We start from the raw sequence: 27,662 nt of genomic DNA, 5'->3' as shown, positions 1-27,662 counted from the left end.
ATTCACAAAACTTCCTGAGCAAACAATGTGTGGTATAGGAATTAAATATACGAAATTATAAATAAAGGATTGTTAGGTTTTAAGAATGTGATTCAAATTTTTAAAGGATTAAAATTCTTTAAAACAGATTGAGTATTTGGATAAAACAAAGTCTTATTTTTCTGTAGTTTGGCTCTTTTGCTGTTACATTTTGTTTTCTTTGAAATTTCCTAGGCTACATGTCTTTGACTTGTATTTGCAGAAATTAAAAAATGTATTGCTCAAATGAATTACTGTAATTTTTCACTTGGGATTAACTTCATGTAAAATTTAGACCTGCATCGTACAGTGTCCCATTTCCTTCTTTTTGTTAAGTCAAGGGTGGTGAACTAAAAATACAAAATAATTGTAAATAAAAAAGTGCAATTGATGCAAACAAACAACTGATTAGCCAACAACTATCATTTGTCTTTGTTTTCATTTCTTTTTTTTTCTTCTTCTTCTTTTTTTGTCTGTTTTGCATGTAACATTTGAATCTGAAATGCGAGTTGTAGTGGTAGTCAGCTCGGTTGTGAATTAGTTACTATTCAAATCTGCCCCAAGCGTTACAAGAATATTCAAACTCTAAGACTGCTTGAAATGTTAAGGCTTGTAAGCAGATAAAACAGGAGCAGATGTTTTTTTTAAATTCACTTCTTCCTTTTTTCCCCCCCTCTCCATGCTAGCAAAAATTAAAATAAACACCAGACTTTTCAATCTCAGTTGTGATATTTCAAAACCTGACTCTGAGATTACAGCTACTGAGACAACGTCATCAGGAACGTTTCCTCCTATGAAAATAATTGTACTGTATAATAAATTAGACACCATCCACATAATACTGTCCTACCACAAAACATAGTACTCGTATATTTTTATGAATTCATATACATTTAGGCACATACTATATGCACACTCCAAAGTGTGTGCACAGAAGGCAGTTTAATATCTATATTTAAAAAAAAAGACATCTTGACAAAGTGGATTTTTGATTTTTGTTGCACTCTTCTTGTGGCACGCTATGCAAAGCAGAATCTGACATTCAGCTCACCTAATGATGTTGCATTTTTGCTCAGTGTCACTTCCTGGTTGCATTCAGCTGTTATTGGTTAAGAAGAAAAAGGTACAGTACAGTTGCATTGCATTTCTTTTAAATCTCAGTGTTCACTTTGTCTTATCATACATTCAGTTTCCAATAAACAAAGCAAAAGCAATGCTTAAAAATATTGATGCTTAGTCGTTTTGGTAGGTCATTACTTTGAAGGGAGCTCCAACTTATGGTCTAATAATAATAGTAATAATACACGCTTTTCAACACTAGATGGCGAAAGTATGCCATGAAATTGGAATGTGCTTCTATGTAATTTACAATGTGCAGAAAGTCAAACAGATTTCTCAAATATTAAGCATTTACAATTCTAGAAATAAATAAAAATCGAGGAAATAAATACACTGATGAACAAATATAATAATAAATAGCGATAATATAAGAATGACTTGAACACATACAGATTAAAATCAAGCAAACCATACAAAATAATTAAGTGCAAGAGGGGTAAAAATCTCACCAGGATAAACATATCAAGTGAATGCAGAAACAGTAAAAGCATTACAAATCTGGCTGGTAATTTTCTCAGTGCAGTGTATTTACCGGGAAATGCCAAACACATTTCCAAAAGCCTTGTCTTATACATGCAGCCAAGCCAGCACTCTTCAGTAAAATAGAGCTATCTAGTGCCATTATCCCAAGTCAAAGAAACCTCTTGGTAGCTCTACAGCTTAAACATGGATGCCCTTAATAGCCTGTTTGATATTATCCAAGAGGGCCTTGCACTCTGGAGAGTATTCATGCTCCGAGTTGTTGTACATATCAGTTAATGTGTTCACATAGGCTTCAAAATTATGCTCACTGATGGGTCCCTGCAACAAAAACATGTTTGACTATTAGTGAAAACAGCACAGCAGAAATGACAATTTATAGAAAATGAGATTTCTTCCAGGACAGGTTAGATATAATGAGTTGTAGTGGAGTCTGTGGTCAAGGCTTACTGTACCATTTGAGGCAGCTGAATGTCTGTTAGACTGTTAATGAGAGCTTGGCTAAGGCGAGCGAGCTCCTTCAGAAGGCTGTCGTTGTGCTGTTCGATCATCTTGTTCTCCTCTTCAATTGTCTTCAGGTTACATTCCATAGACGATATCTGCTTTCGGGTACAAAAAAAACAGACAAACAAAAAAGAAACTTGTCAAATTGAGCGAGCAGAGATCTCAAACCTTTGTCCTTTCAAATAAACTTGTCAGAGTGGATATTTACCTGGGTTTGAAGTTGCATCATATCTGCTTCTATTTTCATGTTGGATTCATTCAGTTCCTTAATCTCATGATCCAAATGTTGAATATCTTCTTTGTTTTCAACACCTGAGTTGGAGCACATTATCTAATTCATCACGCTCATATATATATATTCAAATATGGATATTCTCTGTGCCAAGATACATGTATCTGTATACCACACAGCATGTCAGAGTAACTTACCGCTGCTGGCTTTCAGTTTGATAGTCATCATCTCTTCTTCTGAGTGCTTTTTCTTGATACTCTGTGCGTTCAGTGGGCAACCCGACAAGCTAGTTCAGCAGGTCATAAATGACAATTTTTAGGTGGGAGAATATCACAAAACTGACAAACTTTAGCATCAATAGAGAAGGTAAATGAGAGTAAAGGTGCCATTGTAAGAAAGGAACATGTCGACCGGCAGAAATGTTTAGAGATAAAATGGAGGACGGGCGACCTCACCTTCTGTGAGTGGCAAACACATTATTGGCATGTCCAAGGCCATTGCAGCCAGGCAAGGGACAATGGGGCAGTTCCTGTTTATTGGCCTTCCAGGCAAAGGGCAGCCCATTGATGGACGACTCCTTCTGTCTTTTGGCAGCAAGTGGACAACTGCCTGCACTGCGGTGGGATGTGTATTTTCCCGATATATGGCCCTGTCCGTCACATCCCATTACTGGACACCTACCAGAGAAACAAACAAAGAGTCGTACATGTTGTTAACCTGCAAACACTGCTGATTCACACAGCGAAAATGTAACTAACATTTAACATTTAATAACGTTTCTATGCAACAGACAAAACATTTAATTGCTCAAAAAATAACAACCACATCATTAAAAAAAAAATCTCCCTTTCAATAACTAGACCGGAAGATTTGTTAACCATTAAGTTGATTAATCCAGCCAAATGCTGATTAAAAATAAAGTCGCCAAAACTAGAAATAATCGCATTAACTATAAGTTACTAATCCACTAAAACTTGAGGTAGAACGAAACGCTCTGTTCAGCGCATACGTTTGGAGGTTGCTGATATTTGTGCTTTAAAACATAAGCACAACTCACGCTGAATATCATTAAGAGTTTGTCAGTTGCATTTTCAGGCCTGTTTTCTGCAGGTCAGTAATGGAGTGACATGAATTACAGATAATTGTCATGTATCCCCTCATGCGAAAGAATGTAATTTGGAGGTGGCCAACCCTTTCCCTTATTGATAAAGGTGAAAGGTCACCTGAGATGATACAAATGGCACACATGCTGTAGAGTGCTGCTGCAAAGAGCCTGTTTCAGCAGTTTGTTACTCGACAGCACAGCAGCACTTAGAGGACAAAACAACACCAGTCCCATTACTTACAACTACCACAGGTAGGTAGCTTGATGCAAGGCATCAGGACAATGGAGGCATGCCATATGGCTCACTATTTACAATAATCTAGGGACATTTGCTACCATCCCCTGTCTCTCCCTTTTTCTCTTAATGTGTATGAGATCTATTCCAGTCTAATTCCTAAGCTCATGCCCTTGCATTAGTAATTAAAAAGAAAAAATCAGTGTCCAGATGTATAAGTAAACAAGGGCTCATATATCTGACTTTGGATTTAAACTGCAAATCAATTACATTATTCTTTTTCCAATAACACTTTCACAGACACATGATTAAGCTGCAAATGAGTGCATTGCATCGGAGAGGGCAATTCAACATTTTCTTGATATACTATAATTATAAGGAAAGCACTCAGTGAAGAGTAATAAGTCAGATATTCCATTCAGAAAATAGGAAAATACAAAACCCTGGAAAAACACGCTGCTAATCCTTAGAAAATAATTCACTAATGTTACAACAAGAGTAGTATTATTTTCTTTGTTTAACTTAATGGCCTGCAGGTATAATTCCCCAGGCACAAAGGCATGACGCATTTTTTTTCTTATTTTATTTTTGAAACAAAAAACATGACAGCATGGGATGAGAAAAAGAAATCTCTTACTTAAGCTCTTGCTCATCTTTGTCATCCTTGTTTGGTGTGAGCTTCAAACCTCCCTTTCTGGCACGTGGACATCCTGATAAGCTACAAATGATTGGAGACCGTATGGGTTAACGTGAAGGAAATCTATTTAAGAGTAAAAAAGAAAAGCTCAATCGTTACAGGCAGCTGTGAGATTTCTGGAGGTTTAAATTTGTACATGTTTTAATCTAAATCTATAAATCTAAAGACTCTGCATTAGCACATAGCAACCTGTTCTCTTGTTGTAAAGTTTTAAATGTGATTAAATTAGGATTTTAAAACGACAAATAAATGCAAAGATAGATAAGATAGATAGATAGATGAAAAGGCAGCCAAATAAATTAACAAAAAACAAGAATTCAAAAAGTGCAGCATGTTTGCAGCATAAAGTGAGACTTTCACCATCTGTTTGAATGTCATGCATCTGACAAATGTATTTCATGCTCAGTTGCGATGATTTTTCTCTGCTACCTTCTGTGCGAAGCATAGTTCCCAGTCACATGTCCAGATCCATCACAACCAGGTGTTGGGCACCTGCAGGTTGAGAGACAGAGACCAGGTGCTTTTTACAGCAAAAACTGCGAGCAGAGCGGTGAATTCATGCTAATATGCAGAAAGGTAGCACAAATACCAAACAACTTCATGTGGAGTACATAGAAATCATGCAGAATGTGCAGTAAAAAGGAAAGGAAAGGAAGAGCAAAGAAAATATTGACCCAGGCGGAGGCAAAAACAAGCTGCCTAGTTCAATGTGAATGTGAAAAATCCTTTAGCAACAATAACAGTTTTCAAAACACATACTTTAGTTCCTGAGAGTTGGCTGCCATCAGTGATTTGAGTGTTTTGTCAGCCAGGGGACATCCAGACACACTAGAGAGGATAAAGAGCTAACAGTCATTTTAATGCACTCTTTGATCACAGCTGAATTGAATAATCTTAGTACAATGTCTCAATGCATATTTATACAAAATTATTTGAAAACACAACTCCACTTCCTCTTCTTGAGAGAGCTTTTTCATGTCACCATGTTTTTAAAAAAAATGACATGTGATATAAAACCTAACTCTAGCTCTGTGACACGTTTCCAACTGTAATAATCAACATAATTTAACAATCAGCACTGTTTTCCTTGTCTGTATATCTGCTAGCTGGTGCTAATGAGAGTGTAATTAATTTCACTACCTCCGATGCGATGCGTAATTCCCCGTCACATGGCCGCTGCCGTCACAGCCTGGGGTCGGACAGCTGAAAGAGAACACAAAGCATTTAATGCACAGATTACTCTACTTCCCACAGACTTTGCCGAGCCTGAACTGAATCTTTCTTTTACAACCTTTTCATGGGCATCAAAGAGAAAAGAGTTAGTACAGCGGGAAGTTTAGTAGAGAAATTATCATTATATTGCTCAACATTCAGTTTAAAAATGTCTCTGAATGCCACTGAGGGGGTGCTGTGCTGTGGAAACTAGAGGATCCTACTTTTCTCGTGGTGTGATTCTCAAGAGGAGACCCAGCAGAGCATGCACTCTAACTACAAGAGTCAAGAGTTGTAAGCTTGTACAGGACATACAGGGAGAAAACTCACTTTCAAACAGATACATTTCTGCTCCACATGAACCTGCAGACATACCAGTTACAATGATAGGCAACACAGTGAGTTTCACACTGTCCTATTTAAACAAAGGTATGGTTTGGAGTTATACTTTGTATTGTTCATACTGACCATCTGCCAACTAAAAAGGGAGGCTCACATCATTCACAGCTGACTGAATAAAGATGCCTCGAGATGTTTCATGCTCTCACGTAACATACCTCAAAAGCTCTTTCTTTGAATCTCGTAATAGCAGCTTGGCTTTGGCACTCATCATGCTGCCATCTCCTTGATAGTGTTGGTCCTCCAAGGAGACATGGTCGTAATCCTCCTGCTGAGAAAGAAGAAAAACATTGCCTTAACTCTCTGAAATGTCTAACCTAGCCACGGACTACAATGACCTAAAAGTGAATAATTAATGAAAAGCCCTGTATAATACTCTTAGAACACACGCCCTGGGGGTTAGAGTGCAAGGCAAAGAGATTATGCTTAAGGATACTTATGCTGTAGTAAACCATACATCCAGTCACACATAATCCACGTAGTATTTATGATGTATAGCCATTATTAAACCTTTATTTAACCAGGCAGGACACTTAAGAACAACTTCTTATTGACAATGACGTATGAATTTTTCCCCTTCACAGACAGGACTGTCACCAGGTGTTGTGTATGATTTTAAAGCAGGTCAAATGTGATAACTTGTGATATGAACTACAAATGAATACCACTTGTGAAATAAAAAAAAGGAAACCCTGAAAGCCCAGATTAAGATTCATTCACCTCTTGGGCAAGAATGTTACTAGCAGGGCTAAAACTGTAGCATGTCTGTATTTTGCCCTGAACATTTGTGGATTTTAGTAACCTGGGATGAATTTCAATTCTACAGTTTTGAAGTAAACTTGATTACTTTATATAATTGATAAGTTTCACTACTTTGACTGGTGTTTTTAGACTAATTTAGGCTATTTTTGGACTAAATCTGAGGCCAACAAAGTAAATACATAAATAGAAACTCAGTATTTCTTTAATTCCTGTCAGAGGAGAGGGATCTTTAAAGAAGACAGCATTTAAATCTTTATGTTGGGAGATGAAATGGCAACACTTTATTTCAGATCAGTAAATTCCCAAGTTTCCTAGATAGAATGATATAACAATTACAGAGGTAATAGAGAGAGAGTTTTGAGGTAGTTATTTCAGTTAGAGTTTAGTTAGTTGTGTTGCATTTTTTTTCAGAGGAAACTTGCAGAAAATATGTTTGCACAGCTAAACCTAGTAAATATAATATGAAAACTCCAAATGATTTAAGTATTTTATAGAAATGTAGAGAAGGGGGGTGTTGGGTATTTCAATTCATGACCTCAGTGTTTCTAAACTCCTGGCTCTACATTTTTACATCACATCCAAAGTGCCAGTTGTTGTTTTTTTTTACCTCTGCGTCCTGTAGAACGTGTGCTGTGCTGAAGTTGACAGGGATGGGGCTCTCCCAGCTGTCTCTCTCACACAGCGGCTGGTAGAAGGCGGGGCTGATGAGCACACTCCCGCCTTTGGCCACAGTGGACTCAGAAGGGGACAGCAGGTCGTCCAAAGGTGTTTTTGTCTGGGCTTTTACATTTTCCTTGCACTTCTTCATACTCAAGTCCAGGGTGCCATTTTCATCCACCTCTATGAGCATGTCCTAAAGCAAAAGAAGTTTAATCCTCAACATTTAATCAATTAATACAAGTTACAACATGTTGCAGAGGGGTACAATAAATAAAGTGTTCCCCACATATCATTGCAGTGTGTGCTAATGTATGAAAACACATGAATCAGGGGATAAAAATAGAATCTATTTTCTAATTACACTAAAAGGAATGTAAATAAAACAGTACAATGTCTCATTAATATGACAGCAGCAATATGGTAAACTTGAACCCAACAACATTTCTCTGGAGACATGAAAAATGACTTGAAATGCAGAGCAAACAACCTATGTATTTAAATAATACATACAGTGGTTATCTCACACCAGACAAAGTACCATACTAAGCCAGCGTTAATTCTGCTGAACACAAAAAAAATAATCACTGGTGTGTGGTTTTTCAGTGACAGCTGTGTCATCTGTTTTCTAGGACACACAACCAAGATGGCAGCTGGGGGGAGGGAGCGGGGAGGGGTTGGGGGGGGGGGAAGCGGTGGTTGCTGGTTTTAGGTCATCATTATTATAGCAAAAATTAAAAAGCTTAATGTGGCATAAGTTTCCACACTGACAGATGTGTTTGTCGTTTCTGCGCTGTAACGCAATAGCATGATGACTTATGGCTGTTTTATGGTATTAAAAGTTTTACCTCATTAAATGTTGAAATCCTTTTCCATAAATGAAACCAATTATTCAACGCATATGTTTCATTAAACCCTATACATCATTATTTTTTTTGTAACAAAGTGGAGCTTTTCAAATTAATTAAAGAGGATAATTTACATGAACACTGGATGTGGCTGTCCACTTTAATTATCCAGCCATTTGATGATGTGTGTATCTAATCAAAATAACACCAGTGTAAAACTAAAGGATGTACAAGACTTTCTGTCATTTATTTACGATTTATTTTAATGTTGTTTTTAACTGCAACTCAAAAAAAACCTCAGGATTTAGTTCTTTTTTTGTTGTTGCTATTATTGATGAATTAATGATATAATTTAAGCATCTCACATAGTTAAATAAGTTAAATCAGCTTATATTCACGCTTTAAAGGCCAGCTATTTGGTGCTTTTTGTGTGCGATATTTCAACGTGTTATATACATATGCAGATAAGTTAAAGCATCCGACGACATATAACACTCTAAATATGGCCCCTTTTTTCAGACCTGAAAGCTGTTCTTTATTCTGTACGTCTCTCCAAGACAACTAAGCTGTAAATGAGAACAGATGATTAACTTGCTAACACTGTTTTATTCATTCAGTGGGCTGGTACCTGGTACAAGGCCACATTCTCAGCTCAACAAGCTGGGAGACAAGGATCTGTGCTGTGTAGGTGTGGAAACCTTGAATCATCTACAGTACAGTGTGCATGTATGTAACCCACAGAATGTGATCAATATTAATCATGAAGTGAGTTTGGAAAAAGCTGAACACAATGCCGCGTTGGAGATAATGACAGCAGATGAGATTTTGGCTCTGCACACATTTCCAAGAAGAGTTTGGATTTTGTGTGAATTAAACTTTTCAGATGTTAACTCCTTTAGCTGATTGGCTTAATCCGTTAAAATGCTTTAAAAATCTATCTGGTGTAGACACACAGCCTATGCTGGATCATATAACTAAGCAAAATATCCTCTGCCATCTGCAGCGGGCAAGATGCAGTTTCAGACAACAGTTCAGGGTTTTTACATGCCAGCTGATGTCGAAACAAAATACACTACCACATGTTTATAAAAAAATATGCGAGTAGTTGTAATTGGGAAAGAAGGCTGATTGTAATTCTTCTTCTTTGATGTGATTACACAAATTTTCATTTGTGTACATTAAAGCTTTATGAAGTGGAAACCTCCTTGTTTTTCTGCCACCAGAGCGCCAAGCTCCCTTTGCCAAATTCTGTCTTTTGATGTCTTCCCTTTTTATACACAAATCAGAGTTCCTTTAAAATGACCACATTAAATACCTTTCCAAGTGGTCTAATTTGATTACCTTTGTGGAGGTTGCCAAGGGCCGGCCAGCAACAGCCTCCATGTTCTTCCGGTAGCGAGTGGAGAGGTTAAGGATGGCGGCGGTTGCTGCTGCGGCTTGGAGGCCGTCTTCTTTTTTGAATTGACTTGGTGGGCTGTGCTGACCAGAGGTGGGCAAACGGCCACCAGGAGCACTAAGGAAGCCAGGATACTGCTGAGGTGCTAAAAGACAAATAATTAGCGAATAATTTAGTTACTGAGACACCAAGTGTTCTATGCAAACTTAATAGTACATAGAAAACAATTATATTTGTTGGTTTTAGCAACAACCACTGATACAAAATATGGATGCAATCCTTAAAATGGATAAACAGGACTTCTAAATGTAGATCTCAGTTTGTTGTTGTGGACTGACTATTCATTTTGTGACTGAAACAAAAGCTCCATACTTTTGACAAAAAAATTCACCTTCAATACCATGTTAATACAAACAAACATTTTTTGTTTACAATAAAGGTGTAACTTACAATCAGGGAAATGTGACATTTCCTGGTCCTGGTTGGTCCCCATCAGAGGCTGTTTGCCGAAGACCTGTGCATCAAAGCTGGCATAATCAAAGCGGATTCTGCTGTATTTGTCCATGTCTTTCGTGAGGCTCGTTTGCAAGGCTGCTACTGGATGAGAGAGTCTGTAGTTCAACTGGTTCATCTCGAACTTCTTTATCAAGCCAATAGCTCTACAAGGAGGAGGAAAAAAATACTTTATTCTATTGTGCAAAACTTGTGAAATAACAACTGCACAAAAAGCTCATATTAAGCACTTAAGTATAGATATTGTCTTTAACCATTCAGGGATGCCAGTGCTTTTGTACACATAGAATCTGGGATCTGATGTGTGTTGTAGATCCACAGCCAGGTTGCCAGACTAATTAATATAGTGGGAGTGGGCATACTGCCCATGATATATCCACAGGGAACAAAGAGTTCTGCTCTTTTATCATCTCTAATAGAGAAGAACTCACAGGACCACCAAGCGTTGCTTATGTCTGCTTGGAAAGCCTGAAATAGACGTTCTGCTGGGATCAGTGAATAAAAATATCCCACACCCCCCTCAACAATAATAGTGTTTATCACTTTTTTGCATAACCCCAGTTACGCTTTTACAACTTCAGTCCACTACAGAGCGGAATATGATTTGTGGATGCTTGTTGTAATTGTTTTCCTGCACAATGACCATACTGATTGCAATGAAAATCCTCAATGTCCGGTCTGGTACCTCGGTGAGCGGTCAGGTGTTTGTCTGCATTTCAGGCTCTCGTCCTGAGGTTTGGAGACTTTCACTGCAGCAGCAATGGGGCAGCCTGAGAGACTGGTTGGGGAGGAAATCAAACACATTAGCCTGATGCTGTTACTCATCTATGAAAAGGGCACCGATTTCTAACAGCTTTCTCCTGTGAATGTACCTCCGGTGGGTGCTACGGTTGCTGTTGACATGGCCTCTTCCTGTGCACCCGGGTGTAGGGCACTTGAGGACGTTCTCATGCATGGCCAGGACTGAGGGGACGAGGACAGAGAGAGGACGTAAGCTCAGAAACATAATTCCACATGTAAGACATAATCAAATTTAAAGAGTATAAGATGGTAAATACACACACACACACACACACACACACTGCACATTTTACAAACAAAACAAATACATTTTCATACATTAAATGATGATTTATGTAACTGGTTGGTACATTAATGCCTATAGAGCAAAGATGCTACAGAGACAGAAACAGGAGAAAAAAGCAAAAGGCTTTCTTATTGTGAGGAATGCTGTAATGTGGCTGAAATGTAAATAGCTTAGTGCAAAGAGGAGCGTAACAAACCAGCTGATTATATTCTTCAAAACAAACACGTCGTTAAAGGTCCGCTCTGTATCCTTAGAAACTTCTTTGCTGTACATATTCTCCAATTAGTTTGTTGGAGTTGTCTATTTATTTTTGAATGCTGCGTTAGCTAGCCCTTTGATTTGCAAATACTGGCTCCAGTCTAAGAGCACGCGCTTTTTTGAAAAAGTTAATTACTTTTTCTGTTCCTTTTGTAACATTACTGTTTAATGTTGAATGTTTGTGGAGTTATATTGAAATGACTTAACAATCGCCAGTGTGTGTGTGTGTGTGTGTGTGTGTGTGTGTGTGTGGGTGGGGGGGTGGAGAATTCAATATTCACACATTACAACACATTACGAGAAAGAGAGAGAGAAAGAAATCCTTTACATTTATTTGAAAAGTTTCATGCACATCTTTGAATTGAACTAAATGTATAAGCAGGCCTTTCTTGTCTTTGGGTCCGTGCTAAGAGGATTTCAATTACTGTGACTGATTGTAAATCCTAAAACTGGCAGTTTTTAAAAGTATAAATCATCCATTATACAGCATCTACACACAGAACGGCTTATGTGACTTACTCTCTGGAGGAACTCGGACTTTATGAGGACACCCAGATAAACTCCTGTGATGTGGGTACAGGCCGGTCACATGACCCGTGCCATCGCAGCCAGGAGTTGGACACTTTATATCCTTTTTATCTGTACGCGGAGAATCTGCGGACACAGTAAAACAAGATTTCACAATAAATAAATATAATACATATACTGTACCGCTGCCTAAACATATCAAAGCCCTTCTGTCTTTGTCTTTATCAAGAAATGCAGAAATAAGTGAAATATACCTATAATGTACTTTCCTGGATACATATTGTACATAGGTCAACAGATTGAAATATCATGCAAAGCCAGACACTTTTTCCACATAATGCATCTATTAATCTGTCATTTTAGTTAAGGCTGCAGTTCAACACAGAGTATTCACTTCTTAATGCCCATCCATCGAAAGATTACATCTAGGATTACACATTTAGCTGCAGTCATTTGAAGAATCAGAGGGAAACATGAGAGGTACTTTAGGAGGATTTAAGACTTATGGTCATGGTTAAATATCCAGTTGATTCCTATCAAAATCCAATATTCTGAGTAGTAGCAATTCCATCAGAAAATTTTGTTCTTCTTTTTTAGTCTGTTTATTTATTACTTCACTTGTTGCCAAAATGTTTTAGTACTTAAGAGGATTTCCTCCCTCTGATTCCCCCCTGTGTATGCTTCTTTTATTCCTTTTAATGTTTTTTTTTGAGCGCCCGATCATCCAAATCACATGTGGTCTATCTGATTTGTGAAAACTGTTTGTTCCCAAACTGAACAGTTTTGATTCTTAAGAATGTGTTTATCTTTAGATCAGCTTCATTTTACTTCACTGGTCGTTCCCTCCACATCGTTACCTTTTCCTCCATGATAGGTGAGTCTGCTGTCCATGTCCATCATCCTATGGTGCCTTCTCTCATTGGTCATCTGCTCCATGAGGAACCGGTCCATCTCCCTGTAGGCATGGTGTAGTACCTGTCTTTGCTCTGTCTGCAGCGCTATGGCCTGCTCCAACAGGCTGAGGTTCACCCTCCCTCGGTTCATTTCCAGGCCTCTCTCATGGAGGCCCATAGGCCAGCCATCAAGTCGAGGGGGCCTCTCTGAGTCTGCCTCCGCCTCCCCTTCACTGTCCTCCTCTGGGGGGAGCGGCCTGTATCTTAGAGCCTCAACCTGAAAAATACTCGCTCTGCCCATCAGACTTCCTAATTCTGAGTGTGGCTCTTCTCTCGTGTGGTCGTTCCTGCCTAAAAGGTCTTCAGAGGCTCTGGAGGGACTGCAGCCTGAGCCATTCACCTTGGCAGACAGAGGCAGTGGCTCCCACTCAGCCTCGCTCATGTCTTGGTAAAGATTCTGTGGCGATGATGCACCGCTCATCCTGTCTTGACTTTGGTCTTCTTCTTCATTATTAAGGAGCTCCTCATCATCTTCATCCATGACACGTTCAGATATGTCCGGCTCACACAGTGGAGAGTCATTTGACGTAACTTCTGACCATCCGAGAGAATCACTGGACTTTGCTGCTGCATCATGGCAGCCATTTCTCTTGGCAACTCCATTGATTGCACTCAAGTTTCCGTCTAAAACAACAAGGAAACACTTATTATTTTATGCGTTTTCAAGACTTGACAGACCAAACATGTTCTTTTGTGACCCCTCAGTCACATACAGGATAAGAATTGTATGTCCTCGATAATCTTCTCCAAATCCTTTAAAAGGTTTTAGATTTTGTGTTACTTTTCTACAAATAATATCTTGAGAAAAAACATGTTTTTATAACCTTCTAGTGGATTAATAAGAACACATGTTGCAACAGAAATGATAATCATAAGGTTGCAAGATTTCAGAGCAATTCAAGTATATTTTAGATAACATGACCCTTCTGTTCGCTAGTTGCAACATGAAACCTCGAGATGAGAAACACAATTGTTTTCTTCTTCCTCTGTGTCTTCAATTGGAGCAACAACCCAATATAGATTTAGGACAAGATTATCGAGGGATTTACTGTGTGGTGGACAGTGAACATCAGTTTTTAATTAGTTATGTGTATTTGTAAGTGCAAGCTAAGCAGCAACACGTTGTCATCTTTGAATAAAAAAAACACATAATTGTTGTTTCTAGGGATGAGAACAAGGAAAGTGAAGAGGACTCCTGAAAACACAGATGGAGGAAACCACAAACATGAAAATAAAGGAGAGAAATCTCTGTGAGCTGCTGCTGCCTGTGTGGCAGAACTTGGGTTAAGGAGACTCCATATATAGACCTCAGTCAACAAACTGACAATATTTTATGTTACAAGAAATGTGAATAAAGCAAAACAGCTAAGAAATAAGTGGCTTGCTTAGTGAACATGACTCAAAATTGCTTAAAATCGAACTAACTATATTAATTTTAATAAGAAGTTTTATTTTGAATTCACTTGTCGAATCTTAACAAAAAACTGTGGTTGAAAAACAGCTTAAAGATTAAATGACAATCATAAATGCCACGGGATTAAAAGCAAAGTAACATGTTTATCCGTGTGTAGAAAAGCAGGGTGATTTTAATGTTTAAAAGAAGAAACATTTGTTCAAATGTTTTTTTTCTAACATCAAAACTGTATATTTTAAAAATAAGTAGTTATGTGGGTCTTTCTCAGTTAAAGCTTTTGTATCTTATTATTTTAGTGTAGAAATAACTCATAATAGCCCATTAAAATGCGAGATGCTGCAAAAAAGATTGGTAGATGATTTAATTGAATGTTTTGTCAAATTATTTTTTTAATAAAGTCATGTATTAGTTTTTTAAAAGATGAGTCACTGAATTCCCAGCTTTTGAGTTTTAAAATTCTGTGATAAGACAGCATATATGAGAAATGTAGCACCATTTTCAGATTAATAAACTATATACATTTATTCTTGGATTTTACACTAATTTTGTATAATCTCTTTTCTCCATCTGAATGTGCTGAGCACTCTCAATAATTTAATTTGCATGACCTTTTGCTGTCTATCTTTTAGCATAAATCCAGAAATCCTGGTCACATGTACAGAAAGCCACAAAGATTGTGCGAAGCCTTACGCACTGAAAGTCTGATCAGTGGAACAGACAAAGAGGGTTAGGGTTATCCCTCAAAATGCATTTGAAACAACACTTTATTAACACCACTGATTATATTAAGTCTTGGTCACTGATTAACAATGGAAAGCTATCATCTGGATTGATTCAACAAAATCTCTCTTGATCCTCCAAAACCATTCAAACTTATGCTCTATTAAGGCTCTTTGCACTGTAAGGGTTTTTACTTTCAGTAGGCTGGACTGTGGGCCTATATCCTCTTAAGTGGCTAGACACCAGAGACTGAACCTAAAGTGGGATCCGATAGGTTGAGAAGATAGACAGAGATGGATTCTGAGAATCACATCACACACTGTTGAGCATGATACAGATACAGGCATTATCAGACAGACAGCTATGACTTATTAATGGGAGCAGCACAAAAACGTAATCCTCACCAAAAGAGCTTTAACATAAATTATGTGGCACTAATAAAATGACAAACTGTTTTTGTAAATATATGTTTTTATATGATTATAAACTACAGTGGAATTTGACATGTCTGGTTTCATATGCATTTTAGTCCGGCAACATTACAACCTGTTAGTATCAGTTCCCTGCTGTAAAAAATATTTAAAAAGAGGTGTCTAAAGACAAACCCTGTTGAATGAAAAAGTAAAGCCAGTTGCACGTATTTACATTTATGAGCCGAGCAACGAGGGTTTTGTTTTTCATCCAGATGGACTCCCCGGCCTGACACAGCCGCATACAGTCAGACAAGCACACAGACGTATACACACACACACACACACACACACACACACACACAGAGAGAGAGACACAGAAGTGCAGTGAAAAAAAAGAAAGAGATGGAGGAAAAAAACTTGGATCCCTCCGGTGGTTTGTGTGTTGGAACAGGTGAACAGTTTGTACTCCAGAATAGCCATTACCAGCACTCTGCAGCAGGGCTGCAGTTGGCTGGAGTTGAACGCAGTGTGGCTCGACCAAACGAGAGGCTTATTTTTCTCCCTTTTTGTTAAAATGCAGATATGACCAGTTTCCTACTGCAAAAATTCTCACTGCCTCCAGTCTACTTTTCCAATTTTTGTTTTTCCACAGAAAATAGCCCCCAAATCTGACAATAACAGCAAAATATGTTCTGAAATTGTTTATCAAAAATCTGTGTTCACTTAACAGTCTTTAATTCTGGCAGTATTTTGTTTTGTTTTAAAGCTGCGTCCACTGAATATCAGGTTCAAAAAAGGAAAATATACAGCAGTCAATCAATGTTGGATGATCAAAAGAAAAAGTATCTAGAATACACAACAACAAAAGGAAAAACTGATGATGCACAGTAAATTACTTAGATAATTGTAATGTAATATGAACCCAGGAAACAAATAAATTCCATTTCCAATGAATCCACACAATTCAGTGAGCTACTCTCCTGGTCCATTTAACTACACACATGTGTACTATAATGAGCTGTAGACATTATGCCTAATTATGTATTAGACTGTGTTAGAGGGCCTAACAAAAGCTTTTGAAAGGGACAATTACGTTTGTTGCTTAGTTACATCGTTAAAAATATACCAAATCAGTGCAGATTATAGTGGGCGAGAATGCACATGTACACCACGAGCATTGTTGCCAAAATGTACAAAATTCAATTCATTAGTTAAAAAGAAAACATTTTCGCTCCTGAAAAGGACAGTGGCATAAGTGAAGATAAACATTTTTAAACTGTTGATGATGAAATGTTCCCGTGGTTTAGTAAAGTCTCTGTAAAAATAAAACAGCAAAACATCAGCCAAGCAATGTTGACACCTCAATAGGCAACTTCAATAAAAATTTTGTAGTTTAATTTAAATCAAAGTTAATTGGTGCACTCCCCCATTCAGTGTTTCATTCTATGGATTCAATGGGTTTGGACTGGCTATTGAAGAAAGACAGATGAGGGGTCTGAAATCTGGCCTCATCAAAAGAGGGTAAAGCCACGCCAGAAATATCATGGCAGATCAGCTGTCAAAACTTCAATTTGTGGACGTGAGACACAACTAATGTGGACCCAGCAGTGTAGTCTTTCACTTTCACTGCACAATGATTGCGGCTGCTGGCTGATGGCAGAGGGAGGGAAATATGAATGCAACAGATGGGATTTTAAAATTCAGCGTCAATTGTTCATCAAAACAGACAAAACAACAGGACATCTGTTTACCTGCTGGAGTGTCAATGTTCCTCAGCTCTTCTTTGTCCTGTGGCGGTGCCAGGTCCTCGCTCTCCTCTTCACATGCCTCGCTGGGGCTGTAGTGGCGGGGCTTCATCAGCAGGGACTTTCTCTTGTTGACGGGGGCACCCTGCACCCCTTCCTGAGCACTCCTCTTCCTCGCCATGGACCCATATGGGCTGGAGGGAAGAGAGGAACGGACAAAAGGCACAGCAGGGTCAATAAAGGCCTCAGTTGGCTCATTTTAAAGGTCCAACTATTCAAATTTAAGACTTTTTTTATGAACCCGCTTAATGAGTCACATCTATGAACTGGGAAGAAAATACTTCCTTTTTGGCATTAAGATGTAAAAGATGAGAAAATTCTTAGTGTTCACAACATAAAATTTCACCTGTGAGTCTCAGTGATGCAGTCGGCCAGCCCTGTGAAATAAAGGCCAAAAAAGAACAGATAAAAGTCATGTTTACATTTCCACTACAGTAGCACAGCATCTGTCGACATATTCTTCATCAAAGGTTCAAGGCAACTCACTACTTTTGGGCTGCTGCTAATGAAATTTTTTACAATGTTCTGTAAATATTTGTTTTGTAGATAATGTTTTAGGGATGACACCACCTGGGCTAACACTGCTTTATGCAGCCTTTTACCATAGATTGTGTTCTCTTTTACGATGCCATCAGGTATGGGCAGCATAAGGATGGAGAAGTGGTCTCCTCATTGATCTGAAAAGCTTTTCATTCAGACTGCTCATTCTCTGGGAAACCAACAGTAGCTCATCCTTTGACAGCTTTGACAACATGATCTAAAAGGGTAAATCAATTTTCCCAGAGGCCTGTGTAAATCTCATTCACAAGTTCTGCCCCTACTCCCATGAAGCACAACCAATAATAACACTTTTCATGAATTTCCCCAGATGTAGTAATAGCTCCAGCGTGAGCAGGCGGGCCTCAGAGGCCCTGAACACTTGCATAATGACATATCCAGTCTAGAGGTTTTCAATCACACAATATATACACACTCCTTAACTAATTTGAGCCAGTGTTTCAATTTAATGAAGTTATTCCCCTCTGAATAATGAAATGGCAGTGCAGTGCTCTTCAGACCGGTAAGATAATACATAAAATTGACAGTTATAAAGTTGGATTGTTGAACTGATACCCCTAACCCATGGCGGTAAGTGGAATATTTGTGTGTGCATGCATGCATGTGCGTTTCAGTTAAAAGCGAGCTAAAACTGAAAGCTGTACTCACCTGTGCTACTGTTATATGTCATCAGGGTTTGCTCCTCACCGTCAGAATCCATCTGTAAATAAAACATTCAATGTACAGATGAGCCACTATAGAGCTTGATTTGAATGTATTTAATTTATATTTTTTTATTCATTTCTTTTATTTGAAATGGAAAAAGGCTTAAACACTTTATAGATTATCTGTGATTTTTTGTAAGTCAACCAGAGCCAGTGAGCCTAAAAATCTATTTGTGTGAATGACAACATCACAAAGCGCTCCTAAAACATCAGTAATATGCAAACACATAAAGTATAATGTTAGGAGAGAAAAAAGTTTCAAAGGTGAGTAAAAATGTAATGACACTAAATAATGACATTAAAGTACAGACAGCACCTCACTGTGTGTGTTTAGACAAAAATAGTTGCTAAAATCCATCCACTCTCGCTGGCTGTTGCTTGTGGGTCCCAAATAAAACCTATTAAACATAATTATTCCAGGCTGATGGTGGCGTATAGTGGTCACAGGCCAGTGAAATCTGTGAGTCATAGGATATGCTGTTACTTTTCCCTGGTAATGGGAAACATGACTCCTCTCTCTCGTTTGCTGTTGTGATTGAAGGCACTGACCTGTCATACATTTATAATAGGGGAGCAGGTGTGGCAGTGATGGACCTTAATTTCCTTTAATAAACCTTTTATGTGCCACACTCTTAATGCCACGCCGGGCCCTCAGAGGTCCTGCTCATAATAGGTTCATTACTTTTGATTACTACAGCCTATTGAGACAAACAACTCCCAAACACTATAGATTACATTCTGTAAAAACGAATGTACCTCATTAGTTTGTAACACTTTTCCACACAGACTTCAACATTTTGTATAAATTTGTTGTTCTGAAGGCAAAATGTTGCTTTTACATCCTACAACCTGAGATTGGAACATGGACATTAATCAAAGTTCAAATGATGTTATCACTGTACTGAAATATCACCAATGACTCACACATTTATAACCAAGGTGTTTTTTTCCCCCTTTGGCTGACATTTTAGAAGTGCCCTTCTCATGTTAATGTTTTAAAAACAGTATTTTATCGTTTAACTTGTTATATTTATAAAAATACTTTCTGGATGAATTAGGAATAATATGTTAGTAAAGCATGCTACAATTAAAAAAACAAACAAACAAAATTACGCCATACTATACGTCTGACTATATAGGCCCTTTTTTTTTTTTATCGTGAGCTGCATATCCAATTTCACATATTATGTAAGTTTGAGTATGAAACAAATGAAAGCAAACTGAAACCTTTCTTTAGTTAGCACTGCTTTTAAAGTACGTCACATGTGCATTTCTGACACAATTATTATTAAGCACAGGCTACTTTATATATAATTCACATAACAAGAAGTGACAAATAAGACGACAATTAGGAAGGCCCCCTTAGATGCTCTGGTGTACTAACAGGTAGTCCTTGCATAGCAACAACATGGACAAACATGTGACGCTGGGTGTTTACAGAAGCAGAACAAATAGATACATTCAGGGTCAAATTGGAGCTTTTACATCTAATCTAAGCCATCTAATCTGGCTGAGAACTTTATATATTTTACCTTTTCATTATTATTCCATGACAATAATTTTGGTCCAACGTATCATTCATTTATACAGAGTGCGATATTAATTATTAATGAAAGAATCTGCCATACGACCTGTTGAAAGATGGTCATGGATATATGAAAGTGGAATGGCAACACTCTTTTAATCCCCCATATTAAGCCTTTAGAAGGCGTATACTACGCATTTAATAAATGGTTTACAACGCATTTTAATGTAGTTGTAAGGCGATATAAGAGTTTATTACTTCTCCTGTGGGCACCCATAAGCAGAAGCTCATGTAAAAACATATAATGAATGACATTATGCTAAAACCAAGTTGTATTAATATAAAATTGGTCTTATTATTATAATCGTTGACAAAGACTATGCATTAATAAACACTTAAATGCTTAAATGCTTTCAACTACACCATAGTGTGTTAAAAATCATTAAAACAATATGTATATACTGATTAGAAATGGTAAATAGCAAGTAATAAGTAAAGTATTACCAGTGTGTATTACCATCCATGTGTACTTAAAAATGGGCTTATTGCAGCATAAACCATGTAATAAAAGTGTAAATACAGAACACTGCTAGAGTAATTTGTGTTTTTAAGTTTGTTCAGTTTTTCAGTTTAATAAATAAAATAATATCATGTTGTAGTGCTTCCATCTAAATTTTGTTTCCGCTATCTCTGCATGCTTTTGTGTTACCAAATACTCGCATAAAATTTTGTAAAGAAACAAGTGGGATTGTGTAGGGGCAGTTTTCCAAAATTCAACACACAGAAATGTAGCCACTAAGTACAATGTTTAAGGTTGATAGCAGTGTTTTAGCATGTTTTACTGCAAAATATGTTAACTTTACATCACCGCTAAGCATTTTCCAGAACATAGGCTCTTGTATCTTACTGCATATCCATGTATTTTCCAGTTCTACTAATTTCTATATAGTTTATATATGGAAATCCATGCTCGCATAGATATTATAGAAACTTAGTTGAGAAGAGTGACTGATCACAGTGACCATTATGCTGATTTAATGTTATGATAGCTAAAACACAGGTTTGGTCCTCTCTAAACTTTCTGTTATAGTTTGAAAAAACAGTTTTATCAGGTACAAAGCCAGCTGAGATAACCTGACAACTATAGGCAGCCATCACTTAAGAAAAAGCAGACTCAGCAATACATTTTAAAGTGTATATTATATGCTGCCACCCACAGCTCTGCATAAGTAAAAAACTATCTCTTATGATCACTGTGGTCAAAGGAGCAGTGACGCTCCATCACTTAGCATGCTACTTATCCACAACACTGTTCCACAGTCATTTATTCCCAGAGACTTTTTGTCCCTAACAAAAGTTATTTTCACTTTGTATGTAGAATTTAAGCCATATCTGTGCCCCACCTGTCTCAGATTATTTACCTTTGATAGTAGTTTTTCGAGCACTCTGGAGGATAAGATGCCAGATCCGCACTGTCCACCCTGGTTGATGCTTTCACACTTGTTATCTCTCAGGAGGTGATCATGTAATTCATTATCTAGAACAGAAAAACACCAGCCACACATAAAAATCTGTAGCTTGGTTACTATTTTTTACACAACGGAAATCAATTATATGTCTCTAAACCATCTTTCTGAAGGTTTTATTTATTGCATTTTCATAATCTAGAGACATGGATGTGAACATGCAGTCAGAAAAAGGTGGAAAGAGCATATTAATACCTCACATGGAATAAGGAATACGATGCAAATTGATTGCTTGACAGAGATCAAATTGCTTGCTTCTAATTAATACAAAACATCCAAGAGGGAAAACAAGGATGAACACAATGAGTACATTAAGCCTCTTCACTTCACAGATCTTATTATGGAATTATTTATTTCTGTTAGCTTTGAAAAAAAAAACAACATCTTCTTAATTATAGCTCACAGAGCGCTTCCCCCGAAAAACAAAACTGGGGGGAAAAGAGGGAGAGTGAGGGCGGGTTATTCACTGAGTTTCATTAGCATATGAAAAAAAAGACTCACTACTATTTGAGCTGGTTTGTCATCTGCTGAATCATATTTATGCACCTCACCCCACCCCGCCCTCACGCACACACGTACGCACACAAGTCCATCACAAATAATGCCTCTCAGAGGACTGTTTCCCTGCGTCTAGGGCAGATTTCTCAGGGGGAAAGGAGGCAGCCTGATGCTTAGGGTCTATGAGATTTTACTATGTGTTAATCTGGCTGCTAGCTGTCCTTGAGCCCAGCCCATTCCCCCCTAACCCCATCTGCTAGCATTCCCACCACAGAGGAGAGAATGGGCTGCGACTGGGGGTAGAAAAAGAGAGAGACCTTCCCAGTCCAACAATCATGAATAACCATTGCCTCGCACCATTATCAGAAAAGGCTCGATCCAAGCTGAGATGGTGGAGAGGAAATATCTGTAAAACACCCCAACGCTCCTGACATTACTCTAACCACACTCTCGCATTTTGTTGTAAGTGATGCTATTATGATTATTTTCATATAATGCCTTATTAATACCGTGCAGCTGCTGTGGATATTCATCACTGACCTTGAGTCTTTGTGTCCCCTTGTTCCCAGCTTATCCATGCACTTGGGACGCTCTCATGTAATTAACACAGACATTATTGTGATGGAGTAAAAAAAAACTCAGTGGTACTGTGCTGATACCTCATCTTGAAACCAATAAAGCAGGCCAGAGTAACAAAGTAAGATTCTGGAGACCATAAAATTAATTACATTATTTACATTTCCTTTAGATAGGGGGTACAGGCGAGATGATAGAGGCGAATGAGATTACACAAAATAAGATTTCAAAATGTCAGTGCTGCACACTCAACCAACCAACTGTTATGATTAGATTACTCTTTTAATATAATTACTGTCTAAGGCTGTGTGTGGAAACAATGCATATATAAAAAACAGGAGCCACATCTTAACTGATTCTCATCCTTTTCTCCACAAGCCTTTTTCTCTTAACCTTTCTTCAACAGTATCATTTTGAATTATAGAGAATGGATGGGTGCTCTGTGCAAGGTCACTGTCTGGTGTGTACTCACCCCCCACCCCCTCCTTGTTTTTGTTTCCTCTTCCAGAAGCACACTGAGTGAAGGGTTAAAACTGGAATGGATTTAATTATGGAATGAATGGAATTATAATGCGCCTGCAGCAAGTTTTCCTCCTTATTTATTAAAGCAGCTGATGGGCCAGGTTTGATGAGCCACTTCTGGCATAATTGAGTCATCACACAAAGAGGGTTCCTCGCATTCAGAGTGGTTTTATCAGCAGCAAACAGACCTGATTACTGGCAATTACACTCTGATCTAGGGGAAGGAGAAAAAAAGGGTAAATGTGCGGGGTAACTTCTGTGTTTATAGTTTACCCCGGGAATAATTTTCACATTAATTTTACATGCTAAGTGTTTTCTGTTTATGTATAATAAAGAGCAAACGGCAGGAGATAGCACCTTTTACTTTCATATTTCCTTGTAATGAATGTCTGAGGATATAGCGAACTGATCACAATTTATGTTTACCCTATAGGAGGTTTGAGGTATGCAGAGAACCAGCAAAACATAAAGCCAATCTAGTTGAAGCAAAAGGTGAGCTGGCAGGAGTATACCTGCTTGGAATGTGTTCACACCTATTCTGTGGAAAGCAGGTGAAATTGTACACAGAAAGCAAGCGATTGCTTTTTTGCCATTTTTCATTGAGATGCAAATTGATTTGAGGTGAGTAAATTAGACTCTGCTCAGAGATTAAAATCAACTTCTGTTCAGTATTTAGATAAACAACTTTTCTTTTTTTTATCTTTTTTGTGAAGTGGCCAGGGAGCCATCAGACGCCCCATGCCTGAATACCAGCTGGACATTAGAATAATAGCTGATATATTTTAGGAGGGGCAAGGGGACAAAGGAGGTCTATGATGTCTAATTTATGTCTAAATCGTGGCCTAAAATCCTTTTTTTTAATTTTACAATAATTATTGTTTAATTATTGGTAACCTACATAATAAAATTGACAGACAAACAACATTTGACTGCAGTGTTAAGGAAAGATATTATTTTTCATTTGAATCAAAGAACATAAGATACTGAACAGTAAGTGTACCCATTGAATGCTTTAAATATTAAGATGAGTCTACTTAGTATAATCTAAATTATCGGCTTTTATTTGTGCTGTGTCTGTATATGGCCTTTCCAATAAAAGAAAAAAAAATGCTGTATCTGAAAAAAAGATTCTGCCGGCAATTTACGAGCATTCCTCTGCCTGGATAGAGGTTTCTGGATTCATGCAGACACAGTCAAAAATCTTGAAGTCAACTGCGATTTCAGATATAACAGCCTCACAGCTACCCTGACGGCCAAGCAAAGTGTTTGTGCCTTTTGCCAAAGAGTACTTTTATAGAGAAGCGTATTGGCATCTTATCACTTCTCCAAGACAGAGATGCTTCAATAAAAGAACACAGCTCACAGAATTCTTAACAGACAATTAGGAGCCTGGCTAGCCACTATCGCTTCAATGATTTGTTATGATGGCATAACTACAGGGGAAACTTGTTATTGGACGGAGTTAGCAAGCGTCCCATAAAAGAGTCAGATGGTGACACCTTTGCCGAGGTGATTTATGAATCTTGTAATCGTTTTCCAAAGTCATCCCAAAGCCTTCCCTCTAAATTGAGTTCATCTGGAGCCGGACCACACAGAGGCACCAAGTCCAGATTGTTTCTTCTGACATCAAAGAGCCAATTTCTGTTTTTGACCAAATTTCTGGTGCTTTTAGTTCCCTTATCGTATGAAAGGGGCCTAGATGATATGCTATTTTATTTGTGAATTTCAATCCAATTAAGAACACCAAAATATTGAGACAAATAAAATTAGTATCTTCTTGCTCTACACTATGAATCAATAGGATAATAAATGGAGTGGCAGACAATTCATCCATTGGCAAGTCTCCAGTCTGCCAAACCACTCTCATGTTAGTTTGAATCTTTGAATTCTGTTATGAACATGGTTTTTCAAACCTGTCTAATTTGGGGACAGGTGTTTGGGGAAAAAGAAGTTCCAGCCCCGGTGTAACAATGAGCAGAGTAATCCTGCTCATTGTTCCGGCCCAAGGAGGCCCTTTCATGGAGGAGGTTGCATGAATGCTACCAGGTGGTCTGCAATTTGGAGAAACGTAGTAACCGTTCCAGCTAATCCCCCCGTCACAAAAGGCAGGTCTCCAGTGCTCAGTGGCTCTCCGGGGCAAAGGGAAAAGTTTACCTCGAACACACAGTGTCTGAAAGGAGTCAGGGACTCGAGCAGTGATTCCTAATCAGATTGCGCTGAAGTGAACAGCTCGCATGGCAGCTGTAGTTTTCCCAGGGTTAATTACCTTTCACTGCTCTCTCTAAATGAGTCAGCTGTTCCTGTCATTAAACAACTCCACTCTATCTCTGCTCCTCTGTCCTCCACACACATGTGCACACGAGTGCGCACGTTCACACACACATACACACACACACACACACACACGCGCGCTAACCCATACAGAGATGCACCTTTGTTTATCTTCCAGTATTTCTAATGTACTGGGTATGGCGATCAAGCAAAAGACTATTAAAACATCAATTATTATAATATTATTGCGACTTTGATCACTTTACTAATCACTGAAAGGCCATTGAAATAGAGGTAGCTTTCCTTTCTATTTATGCTACTGATATTTATGCAGATAGAAGACAGTATTCCCAGTACACCTCCCCTATCCTGGTGAAGAAAAATAATACCAATCTGTCAAGGTCTTATTCTAAACAGCCCCTTTTAGTACTAATTGAGTATATATAGGAAGCAGACATGTTCACATATGCGCACACACAAACACAGGCATACGCACAAACATGAGGATACACATACATACATGCACACATGCACAAACACAGAGTCCAGCTCTGATATAGTTGTGCTGTCATCAATTCTGAACAATCTGTCTGCTTACTGAGCTCAGTGGCTTAGGATGTTGGGGGAGTTTTAAGTGATTTTTGCCACTGTATGGTAAAATCCCTTGGCCACCTGGATTACAAACTCTAGTCCTTTAACTCATGCCAGTATAAATCCGTGTTAACTCGGATTTACCTCTGGCATATGAATTCTCAATCTGCGTAAGCTTTGTTTGGAATGAGTCGAACATAAGTATTTCATGCAGTAAGGATGCCCAATGGTGAATTTCTATTTCTGTGAAACACACACTGGGAGATAGTTTAAAACTAAATCAGTTATCAGAATAACTAGAAGAGCCTTAAGCAGCGTTTTATTACACTCAAGAGGTGAGGCCCGTATAGCCGTTCACAACCAGGTGGAAGTGTGCAATGCTGCACTGTGAAATCCATGTAACCATGGTGACAGATATAAACTCAGAGCTGTACACTGTGGTCAAGAGTTTAATCAGATTCCTTATACCAAGATTTTGCTTTGCTTATTGTCAGACGAACATTATTTGCTCAGTTGTTCAAACACAAGCCCTGGTCTGCTACCAAAGCGATCATGATAAAATAAAATATGGCACGAGCAGCCTGGAGGATCTAAATTAAGTATTATCTAATATCCATACAATCTCTCACACTCACACACACACACACACACACATACGCACACACTTCTGGGCTAGAGTTAAGCCAGACTATTTTGTACTTAAAAGGTTAGCAGGGCTGTTTTGTGAGTTTGATCCATGCTTGCCAAATCAGCAGATGGTCCATGAATATGATTATATGCATCAATAAAAGGAGTAATCTTTAACAAAATGTAAATTTGACTTAAGTCCAGGGTTTAATATACGCGATGGACTTTAACCCACTTTCCAGCCTGAAAGTGGAGCATGATAAGCTAATGCACTTTTGCATTTTTGTATAACAGCAATCACTAATGATGTTTCAGCGCTACTATTCAGAGATCAGAAAGATAAGTCTGAGGGAAGGTACAAGACATCTGCACAGTGTTCAAAATATGTCTAATCCATTCACTTTTGAGTGAGTATCTAAACAGTTCAGCAATCGATACAAAGTGAGTCTGGGTGCTTAACAAGACCCTCTCTTATGCTGCCATGCTTTGCTCTATTATGCATTTCAGTGCTTTTTAGACAAATCCTGGGTCAAGCTTTACTCAAGGATCTACAACAATAAACACACCTCTGACTAACCCTTAACCATTAACAAATACAGGCATAGACACGAAAATAAACCTTTGTACTTTTGTAAATAAAAACCAAGTCACAGCTCTGGAACAATCTGACATAAAGTTCAAGTTCAAGTACAAGAAAGCGGCTTACAGAAAGAAAGTTTTAGCAGCGATTCAGAAGTTAAGCATGGAGGAAGTAAATTGTGGTGATCATCATCAGTAACATCACTGTTACTGACCCTTCCATGAAGCTACTTATCTGAGCCTGAGGCTTACAGTACACAGCACAGCACATCCTTACACAGACAAACAGAATCACTTGTCTCCTACATCTAAATGCATTCATGTTAACAT

At 38.2% G+C, this 27,662-nt stretch overlaps 1 protein-coding gene across 3 annotated transcripts in view; it reads right to left on the bottom strand.

Moving 5' to 3' along the window:
* Window positions 1–1,498: 1,498 nt before the first annotated feature.
* The window catches only part of st18 (ST18 C2H2C-type zinc finger transcription factor), a 39,379-nt gene continuing 13,215 nt past the window's right edge, over window positions 1,499–27,662 (bottom strand). The window contains exons 3-23 of one of the 3 annotated variants that reach the window (XM_046051986.1): window positions 21,564–21,679; window positions 18,562–18,613; window positions 17,702–17,732; window positions 17,302–17,489; window positions 12,908–13,627; window positions 12,042–12,176; window positions 11,050–11,140; window positions 10,863–10,955; window positions 10,115–10,323; window positions 9,610–9,809; window positions 7,371–7,616; window positions 6,160–6,272; window positions 5,531–5,593; window positions 5,150–5,218; window positions 4,820–4,882; window positions 4,331–4,411; window positions 2,809–3,030; window positions 2,551–2,639; window positions 2,330–2,433; window positions 2,073–2,219; window positions 1,499–1,938 (exon numbers count right to left, since the gene is read on the bottom strand). In XM_046051986.1, the coding sequence (XP_045907942.1) occupies window positions 1,798–1,938; window positions 2,073–2,219; window positions 2,330–2,433; window positions 2,551–2,639; window positions 2,809–3,030; window positions 4,331–4,411; window positions 4,820–4,882; window positions 5,150–5,218; window positions 5,531–5,593; window positions 6,160–6,272; window positions 7,371–7,616; window positions 9,610–9,809; window positions 10,115–10,323; window positions 10,863–10,955; window positions 11,050–11,140; window positions 12,042–12,176; window positions 12,908–13,627; window positions 17,302–17,489; window positions 17,702–17,732; window positions 18,562–18,613; window positions 21,564–21,679 (3,173 nt within the window). In that variant the 3' untranslated portion in view covers window positions 1,499–1,797. The remainder of the gene's footprint in view (window positions 1,939–2,072; window positions 2,220–2,329; window positions 2,434–2,550; window positions 2,640–2,808; window positions 3,031–4,330; window positions 4,412–4,819; window positions 4,883–5,149; window positions 5,219–5,530; window positions 5,594–6,159; window positions 6,273–7,370; window positions 7,617–9,609; window positions 9,810–10,114; window positions 10,324–10,862; window positions 10,956–11,049; window positions 11,141–12,041; window positions 12,177–12,907; window positions 13,628–17,301; window positions 17,490–17,701; window positions 17,733–18,561; window positions 18,614–21,563; window positions 21,680–27,662) is intronic. The other 2 variants (XM_046051987.1, XM_046051988.1) reach the window with 2 other exon arrangements.

This window comes from Micropterus dolomieu, linkage group LG06 (genome assembly GCF_021292245.1).
Source record: "Micropterus dolomieu isolate WLL.071019.BEF.003 ecotype Adirondacks linkage group LG06, ASM2129224v1, whole genome shotgun sequence".
NCBI lineage: Eukaryota > Metazoa > Chordata > Actinopteri > Centrarchiformes > Centrarchidae > Micropterus > Micropterus dolomieu.
This window is presented reverse-complemented; position numbering and strand designations above follow the sequence as displayed.